General features: G+C 36.1%; 2 protein-coding genes across 2 annotated transcripts in view; one reads left to right on the forward strand and one right to left on the reverse strand.

The window, feature by feature from the left end:
• Window positions 1–20,873, reverse strand: part of ZNF804B (zinc finger protein 804B) — a 502,873-nt gene that overhangs the window by 442,164 nt on the left and 39,836 nt on the right. The gene's annotated exons all lie outside the window — the stretch shown is intronic.
• Window positions 18,541–20,333, forward strand: TEX47 (testis expressed 47). Its single transcript, XM_065884361.1, has 2 exons — window positions 18,541–18,555; window positions 19,478–20,333. Exon 2 carries the CDS (start codon window positions 19,572–19,574, stop codon window positions 20,331–20,333), a length of 762 nt encoding a protein of 253 aa, XP_065740433.1. The 5' UTR covers window positions 18,541–18,555; window positions 19,478–19,571.

Raw genomic sequence — 20,873 nt, forward strand, 5'->3', positions numbered from 1 at the left:
CAACAAAAAGTTAAAATACCTAGGAATAAACCTGCCTACGGAGGCGAAAGACTTGCACTCAGAAAACTATAAAACACTGATGTAAGAAATCAAAGATGACAAACAGATGGAGAAATATACCATGTTCCTGGATTGGAAGAATCAACATTGTGAAAATGAGTCTACTACCCAAAACAATCTATAGATTCAATGAAATCCCTATCAAACTACCAGTGGCATTCTTCACAGAATTTGAACAAAAATTTTTACAATTCGTATGGAAACACAAAAGACCCCGAATAGCCAAAGCAATCTTGAGAAAGAAAAACGGAGTTGGAGGAATCAGGCCCCCTGACTTCAAACTATACCACAATGCTACAGTAATCGAGACAGTATGGTACTGGCACAAAAACAGAAATATTGATCAGTGGTACAGGACAGAAAGCCCAGCGACAAACTCACACACATATGGTCACCTAATCTATGACAAAGGAGGCAAGAACATATAATGGAGAAAAGACAGCCTCTTCAATAAGTGGTTCTGGGAAAACTGGACAGCTACATGTAAAAGAAAGAAATTAGAACTCTACCTAACACCATACACAAAAATAAACTCCAAGTGGATTAAAGACTTAAATGTAAGACCAGACACTATAAAACTTTTAGATGAAAACATAGTAAAAACACTCTTTGACATAAAACACAGCAAGATCTTTTTTGACCCACCTCCTAAAGTAACAGAAATAAAAACAAAAATAAACAAATTGGACTTAATTAAACTTAAAAGCTTTTGCACACAAAGGAAACCATAAACATGACAAAATGACAACCCTCAGAATGGGAGAAAATATTTGAAAATGAAACGACAAAGGATTCATCTCCAAAATATACAAACAGCTCATGCAGCTCAATATCAAAAGAACAAACAATCCAGTTAAAAAATGGGCGGAAGTCCTAAATTGACATTTTACCAATGAAGACATACAGATGGCCAAGAGGTACATGAAAAGATGCTCAACATCACTAATTATTAGAGAAATGCAAATCAAAACTACAATGAAGTACCACCTCACACCTGTCAGAATGGCCATTATCAAAAAAGCTAGAAACAATAAATGATGGAAAGGGTGTGGAGAAAAGGGAATCCTCCTGCACTGTTGGTGGGAATGTAAATTGATACAACCACTATTGAAAACAATATGGAGGTTCCTTGAAAAACTAAAAATAGAACTACCATATGACCCAGCAATCCCACTACTGGACGTATACCCTGAGAAAACCATAATTCAAAAATAGACATGCACCACAATGTTCATTGCAGCTCTATTTACAATAGCCAGGACATGGAAGCAACCTAAGTGTCCATCGACAGATGAATGGATAAAGAAGATGTGGCACGTATATACAATGAAATATTACTCAACCATAAAATGAAATGAAATTGAGTTATTTGTAGTGAGGTGGATGGACGTAGAGTCTGTCATACAGAGTGAAGTAAGTCAGAAAGAGTAAAACAAATACCATATGCTAATGCATATATATGGAATCTAAAACAAATAAAATGGTACTGATGAACCTAATTTCAGGGCAGGAATAAAGAGGTAGACATAGAGAACGGACTTGAACACTACCAAATGTAAAATAGTTGGCTGGTGGGAAGCAGCCGCATAGCACAGGGAGATCGGCTCGGTGCTTTGCGATGACCGAGAGCGGTGGGATAGGGAGGATGGGAGGGAGGCTCAAAGGGAGGGGATATGGGGACATGTGTGTGCATATGGCTGAATCACTTTGTTGTGCAACAGAAAGAACACAGTATTGTTAAGTAATTATACTCCAATAAAGATCTATTAGAGAAAAAACACAGAAAAACTAAGAATATCGAGTTAAGCCACAAATAGATTCTTTTCATCTGGTCATTATTTAAAACTAATTCTTTCATTTGAAGTAAGATCTCAACAAATACAAATTGCAGTCTTGGGATTACTATGAACACTTAGCGATGCCCACTGGACCTGGACTTGTTGGCCAGGATTTATCGTGACCAGGGAATTATGGTTTTACTGTAGTTTCTTTGTAAACTCACATTACAAAGGTCGTTCTTGACATTTACACAATAGATACTGCTGTGTATTATAAATCCATGCCCTAAACCACCTTTCATAGGCCAAATTCAGAATTCCCCACTAGAAGTGATTGTGAGTGATTTAGAGAAACCCATGGAGATTCGGGCAAGGGAAGGGAGGTCAGCCTTCATGATGTGACGGTGGCATTTGTAGACTATTATTTGTAGCAGCACCGGCGAAGCCAAACACTCCAAATGCTTTGTGACCATATTCACCACAATATAGCCACAGTCTCTTCTATCCCCCTCTCTCTTCCATGCTGAGGAGTCCTAGGCAGATTCCTAGCACTAGAGGACACCTCAAGTTGTGTGTTAATGCATTTTCATCATCCACAGCTGGAATTAGCCCCTTACGCCACTGAGTCTCCCCTTTCCTTCCAAACCCTTTCTTTCTCCTCAGTCCTAATTCAACTCCAGGCAATGAGAGTGGCAATAAGAAGAGGAGGCTCCTGTGGAGGGCAGCTGGGGAGTCTCCTCAACCCCGGGGCCCCATGCACAAGTGTGGGTTATCTGCCCCGCTCCCTTCTGTCTTAGCTGTGCTCCAGAACACTGTGAGCACCCAGGCTAGGAGATTTTAAAGACCGAAAGCCACCCAACATTCTGATCAAGGCTCCCTGGAAGAGATCAGACAGAAGCAGGAGTTCTGTGAGAGAGAGGTTCACAGATTGATATCTCTGGTTTTTAGGAGGGAGCTGACAGGATTCCATTCTGCTGTTGCTTCCCCTTGTGCCTGTAAAGGTTCACACCCACCCACTGGATTGCCTGCAGGGATGGTATTTAACAAAATAGTGCTAATTTTTAGCTTTCCAAAAATGGAACACCACACCTGCTCCATTAAAAAAAAATCAAGTATTTTGTTCGTTTTTCAGACATTTGATTTCTCAAACATATTTGTTAAGAATGTATTATATAATAAAGTATAGACTGCCTCTATCCTGTGAAAGGTATCACCAATTATGAATCTGTATGTCCACCTTAGAGTTCTTAAATTAGTTTGGAACTAAAAGAAAAGCTTTTCTCATTTCAGGTCATGCCTGTACTGCTAAAGAAAGAAGCGGCATAAAAGTATTTATTCCACACAACATTTGGGATAGAGCTTTCATTACAACTTAAAATGACAGTAAGTTCAGAAAACTGATGAAAAATGTCTAGAGGATCTTCAAAAGTTACTTTTAAAAAGCTTAACAAGACAAACTATACTTCCTGAGCAAAACCAGGATCAGTTTCTTGAGTTTAAAAATGGTTGATCCCAAAACATAGGTATCAACCATTTTGAGGAATCTTCAATAAATGCCAGGCTGTCAATTAAACAGGAAAACCGTAATTTCTTTTAGTGTTAGAACAATTTTGCTAAACTTATTGGTGTATAGGCCTTTTTTAATTTATAGATTTTTATAATGACTTGCTACCTAAAAATTCATGTTCTTCATATAATTGTTCAGGGGGGAGATTTTAATAGATTTTTCCATCTTTGTACATTTCTAAAACCTATGAGAAAGTGTATAGCCAAAGCATTATTGTGTCTCTGGGACAAATCAGTAAGGAGAAAGCATTCTAGATGAGTGTGTATCATCTAATACAGCAGGTAGAAGTTGATGAAAACTATCATCGGGTGATGGTCCTAAAATGCCTCAAGCATCCTACTCTTCATTGGAACTAAGACTAAATCAAGGAGACAGAGAAAGTGGGGATGTACTTTCATAGGGAATTACAATGGGCAAGGGAGAGAATACAGTCAAGCACTCTAATATCTCCTGATGTTGTTTACTTACAGAATCTGTACTTTGTAAAAACTGACATTAAATACTATGGGACGAGCCTAAAATGTTCTGATTATGTCAATCTTATTGTTTCTGACATATATCTAAATAAACACCATAGCGGTGCCAACAATAAGAATCATGATCAGTAATTTCACTTATCATTTTGATAGACGTGACCATTCACTAAGTGATTTCAGAAGCATTACTTCAGTGTAGAAACACAGCTGCAATTAGTATTTTACAGATGATGCAATCGAAAGTCAGACAGCATGCAGCACCCTGATATTTAGGAGCAAGTAAGCGGCAGAGCAGAAAGTCAGCCAACACTTCAGCCTATAAGTCTGGGTTTCTTCTCACTATGTCCTACTTCTACTCTATTCCTCAAAACGAATTAAAATCACCAAATCTGTTGGAATTTGCCACTGAGTGTATTTTCTACATTATCAAGTCATTATTTCCCATGGTATAAAGTATTCATTCAAATAGAGAAAGAGCAGGAAAGAGAAGTAACATTTGCTGGTCACTCACTACATGCTAGGTGGGAAATTTTTATGATCATCATAGGTATTCTAACAAGCATATTAAAATTCATTCTGATCCCATATAAAATAATTTCAGCTGGGAAAAATATTAGACATAATTACTATTATCACTTTGCTTTTGAAATTATTGACTACACATTGTTCATTTAACTAGAATAAGCTCTGATTTCTCAGCAATCATTCTGTGGAAGATCTAGCCTACAAATTGTTTTCAAATACGACATTTTGGTGAATACTACATTTAACAACTCATGAAGTTGACAATAATGTTATACTTCACAGACATTTAATAAAACATTTATTCACTTAGAGTTTGCCTTTTTTCACAATTTCCAGGAAATAGATTTTTTTTCTTGGTCTCAAACCTATTTTTGCAGGCCACTGCAAAATCCATAGCCCCCTAATGCTGTGCACTTGGTGTCTGATAAATAACATGGCCTGGGCACTGTGCCAGGTACTTTGCAGACCTTACCTCATAAGATTATCTGTCTAGTAAAAAAAAAAAAAAAAGTACGCTGGGTTACAGGTAACAGGTTGCTACAGCAAAACCCCAGAAAGTCTATAAATAAGGAGGATGATCTCCTAGGAATTCCTACCACACCAGCAATTTCAGTGTTCTCTATCTGAATAACAATCGAGTCCAGTGGGGAAAATTGCAGTGAAAATAAAGGGTAAATTGAAAACACAGGAATAAAATTATTTTTTCCCTTTAAAAATGTTACTAGAAATGTTAATCATGTATGGACTATATCTGATAAAAATCTATCAACGTCAGTTCATTAGTTGTGACAAATATACTATTGTAAGATCTTAACAACAGGTAAGATGGGTGTGGGGTAAACCATAATTCTGTGTACTATATTTGCAATTTTTTTGTAAACCTAAAACTATTCTAAAATAAAAGTTTATTTTTATAAATACAATCACAGATAAAAAAGGTTTTATACAGGAAAAAATGGCCCTAATATCTTCTCTTTACCCTTTCCCTTTCCTTTCTTCTCCTTCATGGATAATTCAGTCACAAAGCCACTGGGTGGGGCAGTACTAACCACCCATGCAGAGGGCAGCTTGTTAAGGAAGGATGGAGTTCAAGTGTGGTGAATAAGTAATCACATGGGGAGAAGGCAACAGGCATCTTACTGTTAAAGAAAGGAGTTACAAACATGGAAAGAAAACTAGAACACTGTCCTGTGGTGATGAATTGGAATTGGAGGTATCAATCAGAATGAACAAATGATTTTCAATATATATATAGATATATCAATTTAAAAGAGAGAGAGAGAGAGTGAGAGAGAGAGAGAGAGAGAGTGTGTGTGTGTGTGTGTGTGTGTGTGTGAACTGTCCACCGAGGAGGACCTGGGATCAGTTTCATTTCAACAGCAACTAGTAGACTTAGGGCCCAGATACTAATTTCTAAACATCATTCTCAACTAAAAGAAACTAGGGCTTTTTAAAGAAATAGCTGGGCAGTAACTGGTTCATATTTCTGGAGGGGAGCTTGACAGTATGATTCTAAACCCTTACAAAATATATAATCATTCCTCCAGATATTTCACATCTGGAATTATCTTAATGAAATTATGAAATGAATTAACAAAAATGAAGATTCAAAGATGTTCATTTAGTGTTGCTTATTTTAAGAAAGATTTAGACAATTTTAAATGCTCAAGAGTAGAGGATCTGTTAATAAAAGCATCTGTACATTGTAATCTATGTAGCCACTAAACATAATTTTATTGCTTTATGTTTTATTAACACATTGTGTATGCCTTTATATACTTATACACAGGTTTTTAAAATATACTTTTAATGTACTTTTGTATTTATTTATGTTTTATTAACACTAAAAGGCATTCATAGTATGTTACTAGTGGTAAAAGCAACGTAGAAAGCCATATAACACAGGGTGAAAAATGTATGTGTGTGTGTGTGTGTGTAACAACATCAGTGATGTATATTAAGTAAAACTTATTATATGTGAAACTAAACACATAACTACACACAGCTGCAACTGAAAAAGAGAATCACAAAATATGCATAATTGTTAACTTCTTGAATTGTGATGTTCAGGTAAATATGATCTTCTTGTTCCTTTTCTTTGTCTTCAAAATTTTCTATAAGAAATGTATATGACCTGGTCATATAAAATAATAAAGGAGTGGAAACCTGGCCAGAATGCATATGAGCCACTTCTCAGTTTTGTTTATACTGCTTTACCTTGGTCTCTGAGAGGGGTCACTAATCACCATTATTAATGATGGCAACCTTCCACTGTCAGAAGAAGCAACACAGCTGAGAGGCTGAGGACACCTGGACAGGAGGCATTCACTCTGAACTAACTGAAAGTACTGACTGCTATCTCCTCACATTCTGATAAGGGAGAAGACAAATCAATGTTGTCAATAAAGAGTGTTTCTGTGTCCTTGAGAGAAGATTTTATGCATAGAAAAGACCATTCCTAGGTTTCCTTTGGTTTGAAAGCTTATTAAATTTATTCAAGGTGCAAATTTAAAAGCCTAACTCACCCTTAAGTTTTTAGATCAATTTACAAATTATTAGTCTAAAATATTTTAATAGTAACTTATAAGAGGATTTTGACTGATAACTGGTCCAATTTTTAAAAATAATTCTTGTTTTAAAAGCTATCCGTTAAAAATTGTCTGTCTGACAAACTGAATAGATAGGTAAACAGATGGATAGATTATAGATAAATATATAAAATCTTAAATGACCCAATACTATATGTAACTTGTTAAGATTTCAACTTAAAGTGAATCAATCAAAACATCTAAATAATTTATTCTATTACACATTTTAAGATAGAATCAAAAGTCTAGGCTGTTACTTGGTGGGGTAAATTCTCTTACACACTAGAAATTCTTAAATATCAAGTACGCACAGATCTCTTCTTAACACAAAAATATTGCTGCTAAACATTTAACTATGCTAAATATTTCTACTGTAAATTATAAATCTTCCAAGGTTAAAAGCTCTTTATCCATGAAGGAATGGATATCACTACAAATAGTTTTGAGGTTACCTTCTCAGCCAATTGAAGCTGTATGTTGGTTGGAGATTTTCACCAAGCTGCTGACTGGATTTTGGTCAGTGCCATTAAGGGTCACCTTGAGACCTATTCATAGTCTATAACAGGGACTTTGTAACTTAGCGAGGGTTGAGTTCAAAACGTTGAAAGTGACACAGCCCATATTCCAGATTTACTCATACCCTTCCCAAATTTTTAAGTTAGATTAACTTTCATCCTAACTATGCCATTTAATTAAATCCAACAATGTCGAGACACTGCTTCATTCAGTTCTGAATTATTTTTAGATTCTTTCTTTCCATTAGGACCACAATTCCTACATATACATATATTCCACAACATTTGACTGAATTTTAGATCTCTCTTACAGCTAGCAGTCACAGTATCTAAAGTCTTTCTCCTGATGAACATGTATATATGCACATGAATTTGGAGAGAAAGCAGGAGTGAGAAGACTGTTAAATCACTGGTAAACCGTTCAGTTTGGGGGCAAAGAAACGTCACTGTCTTTTTGCTACCCTACCTTCTACCCCAGGCAAGTTGATAATATAACACTTAACTGACAAAGCTTAGGAAATCAGTTCTACTTCTTAAAAATTTATTATTTATTTATTTAAAAGAATCAGACCACTTCTCCAGTGTACTTTTTGGAAGAGAGAGTGAATTAAAGTGCAAGCTCAACTGCTTGGCCTGCAATGTGGTGTCACATGGGCATAGGAAGTTAGCTGTATCACAGCCACCATGCTGCCCCTCACCCTATAGCTCCCACTGACAGCAGAGTCCCAACACCCAGAGAGCTCAGCATCTTAGTGGAGTCTTTTTCCCTTCAGTTATAGAAACGCCAATTTGACCATAGAATTTAATAGCAAAGGAGAAACAATGCTGCCGCCTCATATTTAGAACACCCTGTTTATACTCTCCTGAAGGCAGAAAGGTAAAATAGACTTAATTGTGCCCAATTGTGCTCTAAATGTGCTCATTTTAGAAACAATTATTTACTGATTCTCAATGCCAAAAGAATGTCAAAAAATCAAAAAAGCAGTCCATAAACTCACAGAAGAGTTACAGCTGAAATCCTTCATATTGTATAGTTCTCACCAATCTAGGAGAGCTCCAGTTGTATCTGTGCCGTGAATAAAAAGACGTTGGCATCCAGCACCAGGATTATCATCGGCCTACTCAGAAAAATGATTAATTTAAGATAAATAGATTCTGGCTTCAGATACCCTGATTGTATTGTATATCCCAGATACTGCTGTATAGCAACACTCTCTCCATTCAGACGTTATCAGGTATTCAGAGGGATGGTTCTTTTCTACTCACGTAACACAAAGCATTCAAGATTTAATCTAGCTCCCTGGATGCTGTGGCTCAACTTTATTTCACTTTACCATCACGCTACCAATACAAATCTCTTCTTCTTTAACTTAACTTTTCATAACATAATCTTATTTTTGCTCCTTTCATTGCCCACCTTTTTATTTCACCATATAAGAATGGCTTAACTATAAAGGATGATAGTAAAATTATGCCACTTAAAGCAAATTAATAAGTCAAATAGAAAACAGCAGTCACAACCTGATAACATATTTTTAAAATTTTGCAGAGCATGCGTATGCTTTAGTTTTCCCTGAAAAGATTTTATTTTTTCTAAAGATCCACTTTTTAAAAGTATAAGTTGTAAGTGTAAAGTTGTCTTCAGTCAAAAAAGCTATTGACTATTTTTTAATTCACAGTTTCTTAAAGGCAAAAATGATATGTACTAGGCCACTACTGTTTTTCAATACAATAGAACAATTTTCCTCCTTTTATGAGGCATAGGTCTTAGAGAACGACTTTATAAAAAATATAAGACTAGCCTGGTTCTTAAATATATCATTGGAGGCAAATTCTACAACTAAGGATGAGATACTGCAAACAAGTCACACCATTTACCTCCACATCTGGAAACTCATTAAATATCACTTCCCACAATCCTGTGAGCCTGAATCCATAGTAGGCCTTTAGTCAAGAGTTGAAGTTTAAAAGTATGCTTTCTTTTTACTGTAGTGCTGTCTTATTACTGAAAATTTACACACACACACGAGATAGACATTGAATACGGCTCCATAGTAATTAGGTACAATATTTTGTGGAATAGATAGAGATTTAACCTGTCAGGCAATGACTAGGCCAGACTAGTACAACAGCAAGTGTAACAAATACTCAAGCTGTTTGGCCAAAAGAGTTGAAAATTCTAAGGAGTGGGAGATCCAGATGACCTTAATATTTGACCCTAAAATTTACTATATGATTCTGAGAATTTTGCCTTTATAGTTATGCTTTTAGGCATCTTGTATCGATGGTTGGATTTTTCTGAGTATATCACAACTGAACAAAAGTGGTTAGCCAATTGAAAATTTAAAAGTTTTACAAGAACACAAAATATTCAGATGGAAATCATAATTATTTCTACTAACTAGATCACTGGATTAGGAGTTTAGACCTTCTAATTATTTCAGCCAATATCTTACAAAATGTAATGCTTAGAACTTCTCGAGGCTAAAGGAGGCACAACATAATTATTTATCAATATTTCAGCACACAAAGACACACCGAGTCCAGTGTAGTTTTGCCTAGGATCCCTCCTGGGATAAGTATTCATATTGAAATGGTTTTTCTTTGAGGTCAACAGTGGCAATATATGCTGAGAGGTCCCTGTCATAGAAACAAGGAACTAGAGTAACAGATGAGGCATGGACCAGAGAGGCATTCATGCATCTCCAGCAGATGCTAGCACTGAGAAATGATGATGAAGGACCAGATGCCTACACTGCCCCCACTGTCATGTTACTTAAGATCCTGGGAATTTGTCCTCCCAAGTAAAGTAGTCACCCTAGTATACTTTTGTAATCTGTAACTCACTTCAAAAATAAAGTGATTGCTCCTTATAATTATATATATTAAACCAATGATATTTAGTATCCCATGAGGCTCTGAAATGTCCCAAATTGCCAATGTTAGTGGGTGTAGTTTCTGAAGAAATATGGAATTTTCCTGAATTAGAATGAGCAAAAGAGCTTCGAATTCATCATAGCCTGGAAAGGGTGCAGGATGATAAAGGCTTGCTGGCTATATTAATGAAAATCTATTTAGATGTCTAGGACACAGACAATTTTTTAAAATATTTCACTATGTTGTTTTTACTACATTGCTTCTCTGGTTACATAAAATAAAAATTACGAGGTTACTTAGACTTGGATTAATAATAATCTTCCTTTAAAAAGAAATGCTTTTAAAAGTTTCATTCTAGCCTAAATCCTCATTATATATACGGAATACAACAATATTTTAGCAGGTATTTCTGACTCTAAAATCATGCCTTTCCAAACATCTCAAATACAATTATTAATACCATTAAACGTGGCACCCATCATATTACTTCCCTGGGTCAAAACATTTAAAGGTTCTCTATTGCACAAAACAAAATTCAGATTCCTATAACTATTTTTTGAATAGCTCTAGCACCACTTTACTCATTGAAACATCTATCATATTTCCTGAAAAGTACTCTAGTAAGAAATATTACCTCTCTCTTTCAGTATTTCACGTATATGTGTTTTTGTCAACCTTTCTATAAGATAAGCAACTGGAGCGCCATATTATTAATTAGCTTCTTTGTGCCATGTCTTCCTTAACAGTAAGAAGAATTTGTTGTCAGTGGTGCTAAGTTCCCTCCCAACTCCAAACTTTTATTAGTTCACTTTTCTCCACCCCCCACAGCACACTGATCAAAGTTAAACCAAAAGCAAACACCAAAATAGATATTAATTTACTGATGATGTGTTCTAGTATATTATATGGACCAGAGTAGATACTTGTACTGAAAATATAAAGATTACTCCAATCATAATTATCTTTGTGTACAGAAAGCAACTTCTCCATTACTCGGAGATTTTTGAAAAACTAAGATTTGTTGTGTTGATGTCACATGACACAAAGCACACAAGTGTGTTAGTAAGCCACACATATTTAGAGCCCATCCATCTGCCAAAGAGCCAGAAAATAAATCTGATAAAGGAGGAAAAGTAAACATAACTCAGAGTTCAGTGTTATTAGCAGTCTCCAACATCTTTGTATAGAAGTGATGATCTTAAAATATTTCCAAAGTGTATAAATGCATTCCATTCTCAGACTTCACCTTCATGGCTGGACACAACAGCAATTTAGAAAAACACAGCATGCTAGTTTTTAACAGAGAAAAACCTAGGATCACTGAAGCATAATTACCCTATAATCTTCCTCCTCTATAATTTACTATCAAAGTACTTTTTTTGAATCTATTTTTTTAAGCCTCCAGGAAACTTATAATTGCCAACATTAGAACGTCACCTCAGTCCTCAAGCTTTCTGACCTCTCTTTAGAATTTTATCACTACCATCTACTTTTAAACCTCTCTCCAAAATTGACCTTCAAGGCTCTGTGTTTTCTTTGTTCTCCACCTCTGATGTTTTGCCACTCTTTCATTGGGTCCCATTTGCCCACTTCTTAAAATTAGGTTTACATGGTACTCTTCTCCACCTCCACTGTCTCCTTTCCTTTCAATATCTTACAATCACATTGGTGATTTCAACTCTTCCCTCAACGCAGACGACTATCAAAGTTGCATCACAATCCAGACTTCTCCAGTTCTCCAGACTCTAAATGCATTTATACCTGCATGTTTCTATGGCAACTCCACTCAACATAATACATACAAACTATTTTTCCTCCAAAATCTGGGCTCTATCCTCCATCTGTATTAAAAAAAAGAACGCAAAAACGTAGATCTCTCAGTTACTGACATTCAAGCCCACAGAGTCATCTTTAAATCCTTGCATCTCTCACCTCCCACATACAGTTGATTAAGTCATGAATAGCTTGGTGATGACTTGCATATCTTCCTCAATCTCAGCAACTGCTTTAGTTCAGATTCTAACTATCCAACTGGGCTAAAATCTTTAAAGACCAATCCTTCTCGGTAGTATGCCTTAGGCTAGTTATACAAAGATCTCATGTCGTGTAAGGTTTTTCTGGACTGAGCCTCCTGCATTGTCTTGATAACTGCTCCATCTTTCATCTCTGTGCCTTCTTATCTTGACTCTCAGTCATTAAGCCCAGACACCCCTTGTTGAACCTGATTCAGGATCTGCCATTTTACAAGTTCTACCCATCAGGAGGCTGTTAAGCTAGCCTCTCCCAGACTCACAAAGAGAACAACATGTGCATTACCTTTTATCAAACCACAACCACAGCCTTATTGGGTTTTTTTAGTGTTAATTTCTTCTTTGGAACAGAACAATAAGGAAGACAGGCTTAGAATATTTGGAATATACAAAACAAATATCATCACCAAATTCCACCAGTTTTAACATTTGGCTAGATTTCTCTCTACTCTGGTTTCTATATTTAAAAAAAAAAATTAGAATCACATGCTACATATAATTTTGTGTATTATATTATTTACTTTAGAGAATAACCATTTTTCCCTGCATTTAAAATATTCTTCAGAAATGGTTTCAAGGCACCATAGTAATACATAATTAATACATCTATTCAATTTTTCAAAGTCCTCTTTTAATTCCTATAATAACCGTCTTTACATTAAAATCTTTGTCAATAATTTTATTTCTTTATGATATGTACCTGGAAGACACATTACTTAGTCAAAGAGTATGAGATTTTTAAGCTTGTAATCCATATCGTCAAATTACTTTCCAGAAAAGTTGGACTAACTTACTTTTTGACTGGCAGAGAGTAAGGGCACTCATTCACCAACTACAGAATTCTTAAAACTGCTCTGGCTACCCCCAGCATCCCTCACCTCTAATTCCTCTGTTCTTCACAGGCAACTTTCTAAACAGCTACGATTATAGGTGCTCAAAAAATCCGTGATTCCCTCCTACACACAGAGTAAAATTCAAACCTCTGAGCATGGCGTCCAGGTCCTCCAAACACTGGCTGCAACTTCCTCTTTTTCCTTCTCTTCCACTTCTCTCCTTTGCTCACCCTCGAGTCTAAGCCAGCAGCTCTCCTCCAGACAGAGAATCACCCGGAACGGCTTTCACAAATATATAGAGTTCCATTCCACACTAATTAAATAAGAACCAGGAGCCGACTTTTAAAAAAGTTCTCCATCAGATGATTCTAATAGCCAAGGTTTAAATTACCACAAGCCAGCCCATTTTGCCTTAAAGCGAAATAGAGAAAGCCACTGGGAGAACATGTTAAAAAGGCACATTCTTGGCCCTCACTTTAAGCGTACTAACTCACACCTTTTAGGGCTATAGACCAGGAATTGGCAATTTAACAAACCCGCAGATTCTGTAGTATGAGAACTACACTCTAGCCAAACCAGACTATTGTCATTTTCTTAATGAAGTGAATGTATGTCCTTCGCCCTTTACGCTTCAAGCTTACAGTTTGTTTGTACCTTCCCTGATCCCCATCTCTGCCCCACTGCCACTCAGACATACGAATCACATCTTTTTTTATGCTCGGCTTTGCTTATTCTTCCAGCCACATTTAATTGTTCTGGCATTTATGTTTTCAGTGTCCATTGTTTATGTCTTTATTATAGTATTTCTTCTCTCCAGCCCTGTATTAAACATAGTTGTGGAGACTTTAAGTTCCACTAAGAGAACTGAATTTTTCATGTGCAGATACAATATCTGATTCACAAGAATGTCTCCACAGTGTCTGGCATATTTTTCTACAAAGAGTAGACATATGTTAAATGTTTATGCTAAATAACAAAGCATTTCTAGCCTGCATTCTCCTTGATAAATAATTACCAAACACTGTTCCATAATGCTTTGGCAAAAAGAAGCAATGCTGGAGAAGGTAATCTAGTTTTCTTTTTTTATAAGTCTTAAAATATCTAGTGATTTGGTAATGAAGCTCACTCTGGTTTGCTCTGCTAAATCAAGTATATGTTGTCTATTATAAATCAACTATTATAAATCAACTATACTTCAATTAAAAAATAATAATAGAAAAAATAGTTTATGTATACACTTAGTGAAAGGTTCTACCCAAGTTATTAGCCATTTATTTAGACCATTAATTCTCTTACACTAATTATTTAGATATGTCAAAACACAAAGAAAGATAGCGGACGGGATTTAGAGTTTTCTGTTTTTCTAGTACACGAGGACAAGTGAAAGGTTAGAGTGGGATCTGATATTCCAGGTAGAAATCAAGTTCTGTTAATACACATCCTGACATTCTGAAGTAATGAATTCAAGAAACATTCACAAAGCCACTCCCCAAATCTGTTTCCCTGAAGGCCGTGCCCAAATATGAACTCTCTCATTAAAGTTTCTAAGAAATCCCAGCCACCCTTTCTACCTCAGTGTTTCTAAAGCACTGAGCAACATTTGCATGGTATTTATTGTTTTTTCATGGACATCTCACACTCCTACTGGACTCTAAACTCCTAAAATTAGGGACCAGGTGTTTTTCATGTTTGTGTTTCTTACAGTGCCTATGATATTACCTGGCATATCAAAGGTGTAGATAAATCTGAAATGAATGGGAAGTTAAAGACAGTACATCAATTTTTTTGGATCACAGGAATAATGTAGGAATTTTCCTTTCAATTTACTTTCTCCAAACCATATGCTATCCTCCATTTCCAGAAGAATTGTCATGTCATAGAGGAGCAAAGAATGACCCTGTGATCATGAATAGACAGAGGGAACAATTCATCTTCTCCTTACCCTCAGTAGACAGAGTAGGGAGTTTGTTGAGAGCATTTTTGAATTGTGTGCAAGGTACCTATGTACCCCAATAACTTTAGTTTCCTCTATTATAAATCGTTGGCAAAATTTCTATCTACCTTACAGGCTTGTAGTAAAGATTAACAAGTGTAAAAACATCTAGTAGAAAATGCATGGTAAATAATCAATTAATGGTATTTAATCTTTTAATCTGTTCCTTCTGCCTTACAAAGACAAAAGGACACTGGAAGACTGTTTTTTCAGAAACATTTGGCTCCAGATAATAAAACCAGAGTGTAAAGTATATAGCGAATATTAAGGTGCACTGCTTGAACTGAAATACAAATATATGTTGTGTGTTTATGTGAGATAAGTTGGATAACAACGATGGATAGATAGAATAATTGGAAGAGGACTCCTCAGTATAATAAATGTTAGTTCAGGTTCTGCCACTTGTTAGTTGTTTGAACTTGGGTATCTACTCTAAACAGATCTCTCTGGGAGGAGAAACACTGAAGTCTTTTCATCTCATTGGATAGATAGAAGAGTTCTTCCACTTGAGTCACCACATGATGGCAAACAGCTGACCCTTAATAGATGAAACACAAGGACTGTGGCATCTGGAAACTCAAATGCTAAGTGTCCATTAAAAGGAGAGTCTACGATTATAATTACATATACCAATCAATCAAAAACAGACCAGACTGTGTTTTTTCTATTCCTATCTGCTCAAAACTTTTCTCTTGACACTTAAAAATACGACTGATGAAAGGCAAGGAAACAAGGTTAGTTGCCTTTAAATGTTTCAGATCGCCATGTGACAGTGAAACTAAAATTTGGAAGAAGCCCCCCAGTAATTAAAAATGCATCAAGAAATGGAAAAATACACTGGGAAAATGTAGACCAAACTATTATCTATGGTGGTAAAATTCGTTGTTTCTAAATGTTTTAGGTCGAACCATACAAAATTGCCAATATCAGTTTCTTATATGTTTTAAGCCAACACCAAAAAAGAGGTTATCACTCTATTGAAGAAGGGGATGGTTTAGTGATATTTAATGTGGTTCACATGGGAAATTATAATGATGAAAGATTATCATTTTTCTATCAGGTTTATATTGGAAGAACCAAGATATATGAAAGAAAAGGAAAACACAAAGCACACATGGGGAGAAAAATCACAACTGAGCTCCTTTTCATAGAGGCAAAAAAAGTAGAACAGTTGTGCTTTAGTTAAGAATGGTGTCATGAAGAGGAAGAATCTTAACTATGTATAAAAGGTTAATTTAAGTTTGTGTGTTCTAAAGGAGCTTCTGGGTGGCATTGCCCTATAAATTCTCCCACTGACATTGATCAATGCCAGTGTGAAGTAATAAACCCTGCAGTTGCATGTCGCCATCTTCTCTGTTATAATCCATAATTGTGGATTGGCAGTAAGTGCCAGAAATCACTCTGGACCTGGTAAAGGCAGAAGTTCCCTCTCCCAGAATTCTATGGAAGGGAAATAAACAAGAAAGACTTCGTAAAACCAGTATCTTCTGAAGTTTATGAAGCAGACGTATCATAAGGTCTTACAGTTTCATACTCTTGGCTGAATAGGTGAGGTGGAAAAGACTAGAAAACACTGAGGGTAGAAGACTCCTACTATAATCTAAATAAAGAGCTAGGATTATGAAGGAGGCACTGGTAATCGAGATACATTTCAAAGTGAGTAAAAGGACTTAGCAACAGAATAAAGTTGGGAGGTAACTTTTAGGAAACATGAAAAGACAAGACCCAGGATGTTGGCCTAGGAGATGAGAGAAAAATGTGAAGTGAGTCACAAATTGGGATATTTGTAAAGGAAAATATAAAGAAAACAACAGTTACAATGTTGGCATGTTTTAATTTGAAAGGGTAGAGGTACATCCAAGGAGAAGAGCTGTAAATAAGATTACAAGTTGGGAGTCTTCTGTACAGAAAAAAATACTGGAATGGGAACTCAGTTTTTTTTCTTTTTTGTCAACCCCAGCAAATCAGTTGTATCTGTCTTGAGCCTTAGATTGAGAAGCAGTCGAAGTCTACAGCTGGACTCAGCAGGAAAGAGTCCACGGTCAATCAGCAATGTCAATCATTCTATCTGTAGAGAAGCACGGTATCAAGGACCACCCACCTGACCTCACAAAACAGAAACACAGATGGTGCTAAGGAAATTGGTCAAGGAGATAAAGTGACTGAGAGGAGCTGTGTGATGGTTACAGAGCCTCAGCGTTGCCCAGACTTGGGTGTGAGAAGGAACTGGACTTGACCACAAATCAAGATTTGGGGAGAAATTCAGAAAAGTACAGACTCACAGAAACCAAGGGAGTGGAGATGGCTATAAAGGAGGCTGTCAACATAATTACATTCTGCAAAGCAGTAGGAATGAGGGTGAGAACGATCTCTACCCTGGGCAATGATAAGTTTCTGTGCACCCTGGGAAAGACTGTATTGTTTCAGGGGGTGACGAAGTGAACCACAGTGAGGAATTATAGCCAATTTTTATGTACCACACAATTAAGGAATATCAAATCACCTCTTAGCCTCCACTTTCTGGGAAATTTATCCCTGCATATTATTAAAACCAGATCATTAGTTTGGATAACACAAACCTTTGGGGGAAGGAGGAAACATACTCTAAGGTTTAATTTTTTTAATTGAATAAGGGTGTTTTCTAACCTTGTTTTAAAATTGTGGTTTAGAGCTCATGTGAATGCAATTTTAAGATATATTGTTAATTTTTATTCTAAAAAGTAACTTAAGGGACTTCCCTGGTGGTCCAGTGGTTAATACTTAGCGCTTCCAATGAAAGGGGTGCAGGTTCATCCTGGTCAGGGAACTATGATCCCACATTCCGTGTGGTGCGGCCAAAAAGAAAAATTAATTTAAAAATAAAAAATAAAATAAAAAGTAACTTAAATTTACATTAAATTAAGAAAACCAAACCCTATAGAAGAACGTTCTTATAACAGTCACCATTACACAGAATCTGGTATGTGTTCTTATAGTCTTTAATTAGTGCATAAATACCTCTTTACCCTCAGTAGACAGGGAGGTTGTCGAGAGCACATGTGAATTGTGTGCAAGGTACATAACTAATCCATGCTTTGGTTTCCTTTTCTATAAATTGTGGACGAAAAGAAAAAAGAAAAGAATATGTCTAGGAAGATATCCAGGTCCACCATTTATCAGAGTTGCCAGTGCGCTCTGGCCCTTTAACAGCACCAACATTCTGATTCGCCCGGGCACTATGGAAACCAGAATAGAATACGGAACAGCTGAGAGCACCCAAGACACTGGCAGTTGGAAGCGTGATGATGGAGGACAAGCAGGACCTCGAGGACAGGTAAAAGGAAGAAGCACTTGAAGAAAGAAAGAAATGTTAAGTTGACCTGCAACTTAACATGTGGGAAGATCCCACATGCCGTGGAGCGGCTAGGCCCGTGAGCCATGGACGCTGAGCCTGTGCGTCCGGAGCCTGTTGCTCCGCAACGGGAGAGACCACAACAGTGAGAGGCCCGCGTACCGGGAAAAAAAAAAAAAAGTAACAGAATTTTTCATCTGACCCCTACAGCAACAACCGAAAAAAAAAACAAAAAAAGGAAAGAAAGAAAAAAGAGCCATTTCTGAGGTTTACTGATAGGAGTTAAAAAAGAACCAAAACTAGTTACTTCAAAAGTTTACTGTAATTATCCAAGCAATACTATTAACTTTTAGAGTACTGAGTAAAGGTAAAATAAGTCAATTAGTAGTTAAGAGAGCCCCAGATTTTTAAAAAATTTATTGACCAGTTAAATTTATAAAAGAAATTGGGGAAGTATCATAAAAATACCTTTTTAAGAAAAATCTGACCAAATAAGGACAATCTGCATTCATCATTACATAAATGAAAAGACATTTTAATGTAATATCAATGCTACTGTGAGTATCAGCAGATACATTCCTCTTTGTGTGTGTGTTGGTGTGTGTATGATTCAAGGATGGGCACTGAGAAAAAAATATCCTATCAATCAAAAAAGAAAATAATAATGTAAACAACAACATAACGAACTTATTCTAGAGTAAGTTCTATCTTCTCCCTACCCCCCAGTTTGCTGAAGAGTTTTTTTCCCTAGGATGTGAGTGTTAGTTATTTCATTGTAAACTTTAAAACAAAACTCTATAATTTGATTCTTGTTTCAACATTCTCTTTAATTTCAAAGACACTGTTTATTGATAACACTGGAAAGCATTTGATCAACTGAGTAAACTTTTTTTTTTTCCTGAAGAAACAGAGTTCATCACTGAAGAGGTAGCCTAATAATGTAAATACTGCAATAAGCTAAAAACTGGAATCATCTAGAAGAATAAATAGGACTCATCATGTCCTCCTCAGCCCATACCCGAAAGACCAACAAAAAGAATTTTCCACTGGAATGTCTTCTAATGCCACGAGTTCCACGTAGTAATTACTTGCAATTTCAGGAAGAAAAGCAAAAACTACAACTAAAGAAACTCCTTCTTCATAGGATGTTCCTAGTGGCCAGGGTAACAGCAAACAAAGAAAAAAAAGATATTGCTGAATACTATGAACAATTGTTTCAGTCAATTTTGAAACATCACCCAGGAGAAGCAGTGACAGGATTATTGCTCATATATCCTAATTCCATTGTGCATATCCTGGAGTCCTCCAATGGTACTCTTTACCAAATTCTTTTGGATTATCTTAGCCATGAAAAGGATGAAAGAGAATTTTTTATCCAAGGAATGAAAATTATAGTCACATCACACAATATACCAACAAGGCTCTTTATGCAATGGCATGTTTCAGTAATAAAAGCGCCAGTTATGTATCTTGATGATGTGACACAGTCACTGTCCCTACAAGAGGTCATGACAGAATTTCTCATCCAAACCCATAAACTAGCACTCCATCTTTTTAAGACTGTGAAAGTGGGCACTAAAGGACCAGGCGATAATTTGCACCAAGTTGCACCTGAATTACTCCTTCCAGAACAAATAATAAAGTACATATGCAATTCTGCAGAATTAATGGACCCAGAAACTTTCATAAACATGTATAATAAACCAATACATGTCACCTTGGATTCTGAGGTGGTATGGCCCACTCCTTCCAGCTTCTAGGATGAAGAGAGATGATGTGGTCAGTGTAGTCAAATCTCTTAAGGAATGTATGCTACTTAAATAAAAGGAAAATATTTCTAAAGTTACTTTTCTCTTTAAAAAAGGAAAGAAACAACACAGCAATCTACACAAAGGTAATAGACTAATCTTTACAGAGTATGTTGAGTTAAACTTGAAAATTTATCTGGTCTAATATTAAGATCAACACATTATTCTCAATAATGAAGGGGTTTAATAAGGTCATAATAAGTTCTCAAGGTTAACATCATTTTGATGAAATGACTTAATTTTTAATGAAAAGTAGAGATGAAAAAGGATAAACACTTGATTCAGATTCTCATTCATTCAACCATCAATGAGCAGCTGTCACCATGCAGTATTACGTTCTGAGAGTACAAAATTTTGGGGAAATATACAATGCTTGAGTTGCTTGCAGCCTAAGCTTGGAGGCAAATATGTGTAAAAGTAAATATGATGCATGATATGATGTATGATATGATCATTATTATAGTCGCAATATGCAGGAAAGACTGTAAGAAC

This window comes from Phocoena phocoena, chromosome 9, assembly GCF_963924675.1.
Source record: "Phocoena phocoena chromosome 9, mPhoPho1.1, whole genome shotgun sequence".
NCBI classification, from domain to species: Eukaryota; Metazoa; Chordata; class Mammalia; order Artiodactyla; family Phocoenidae; genus Phocoena; species Phocoena phocoena.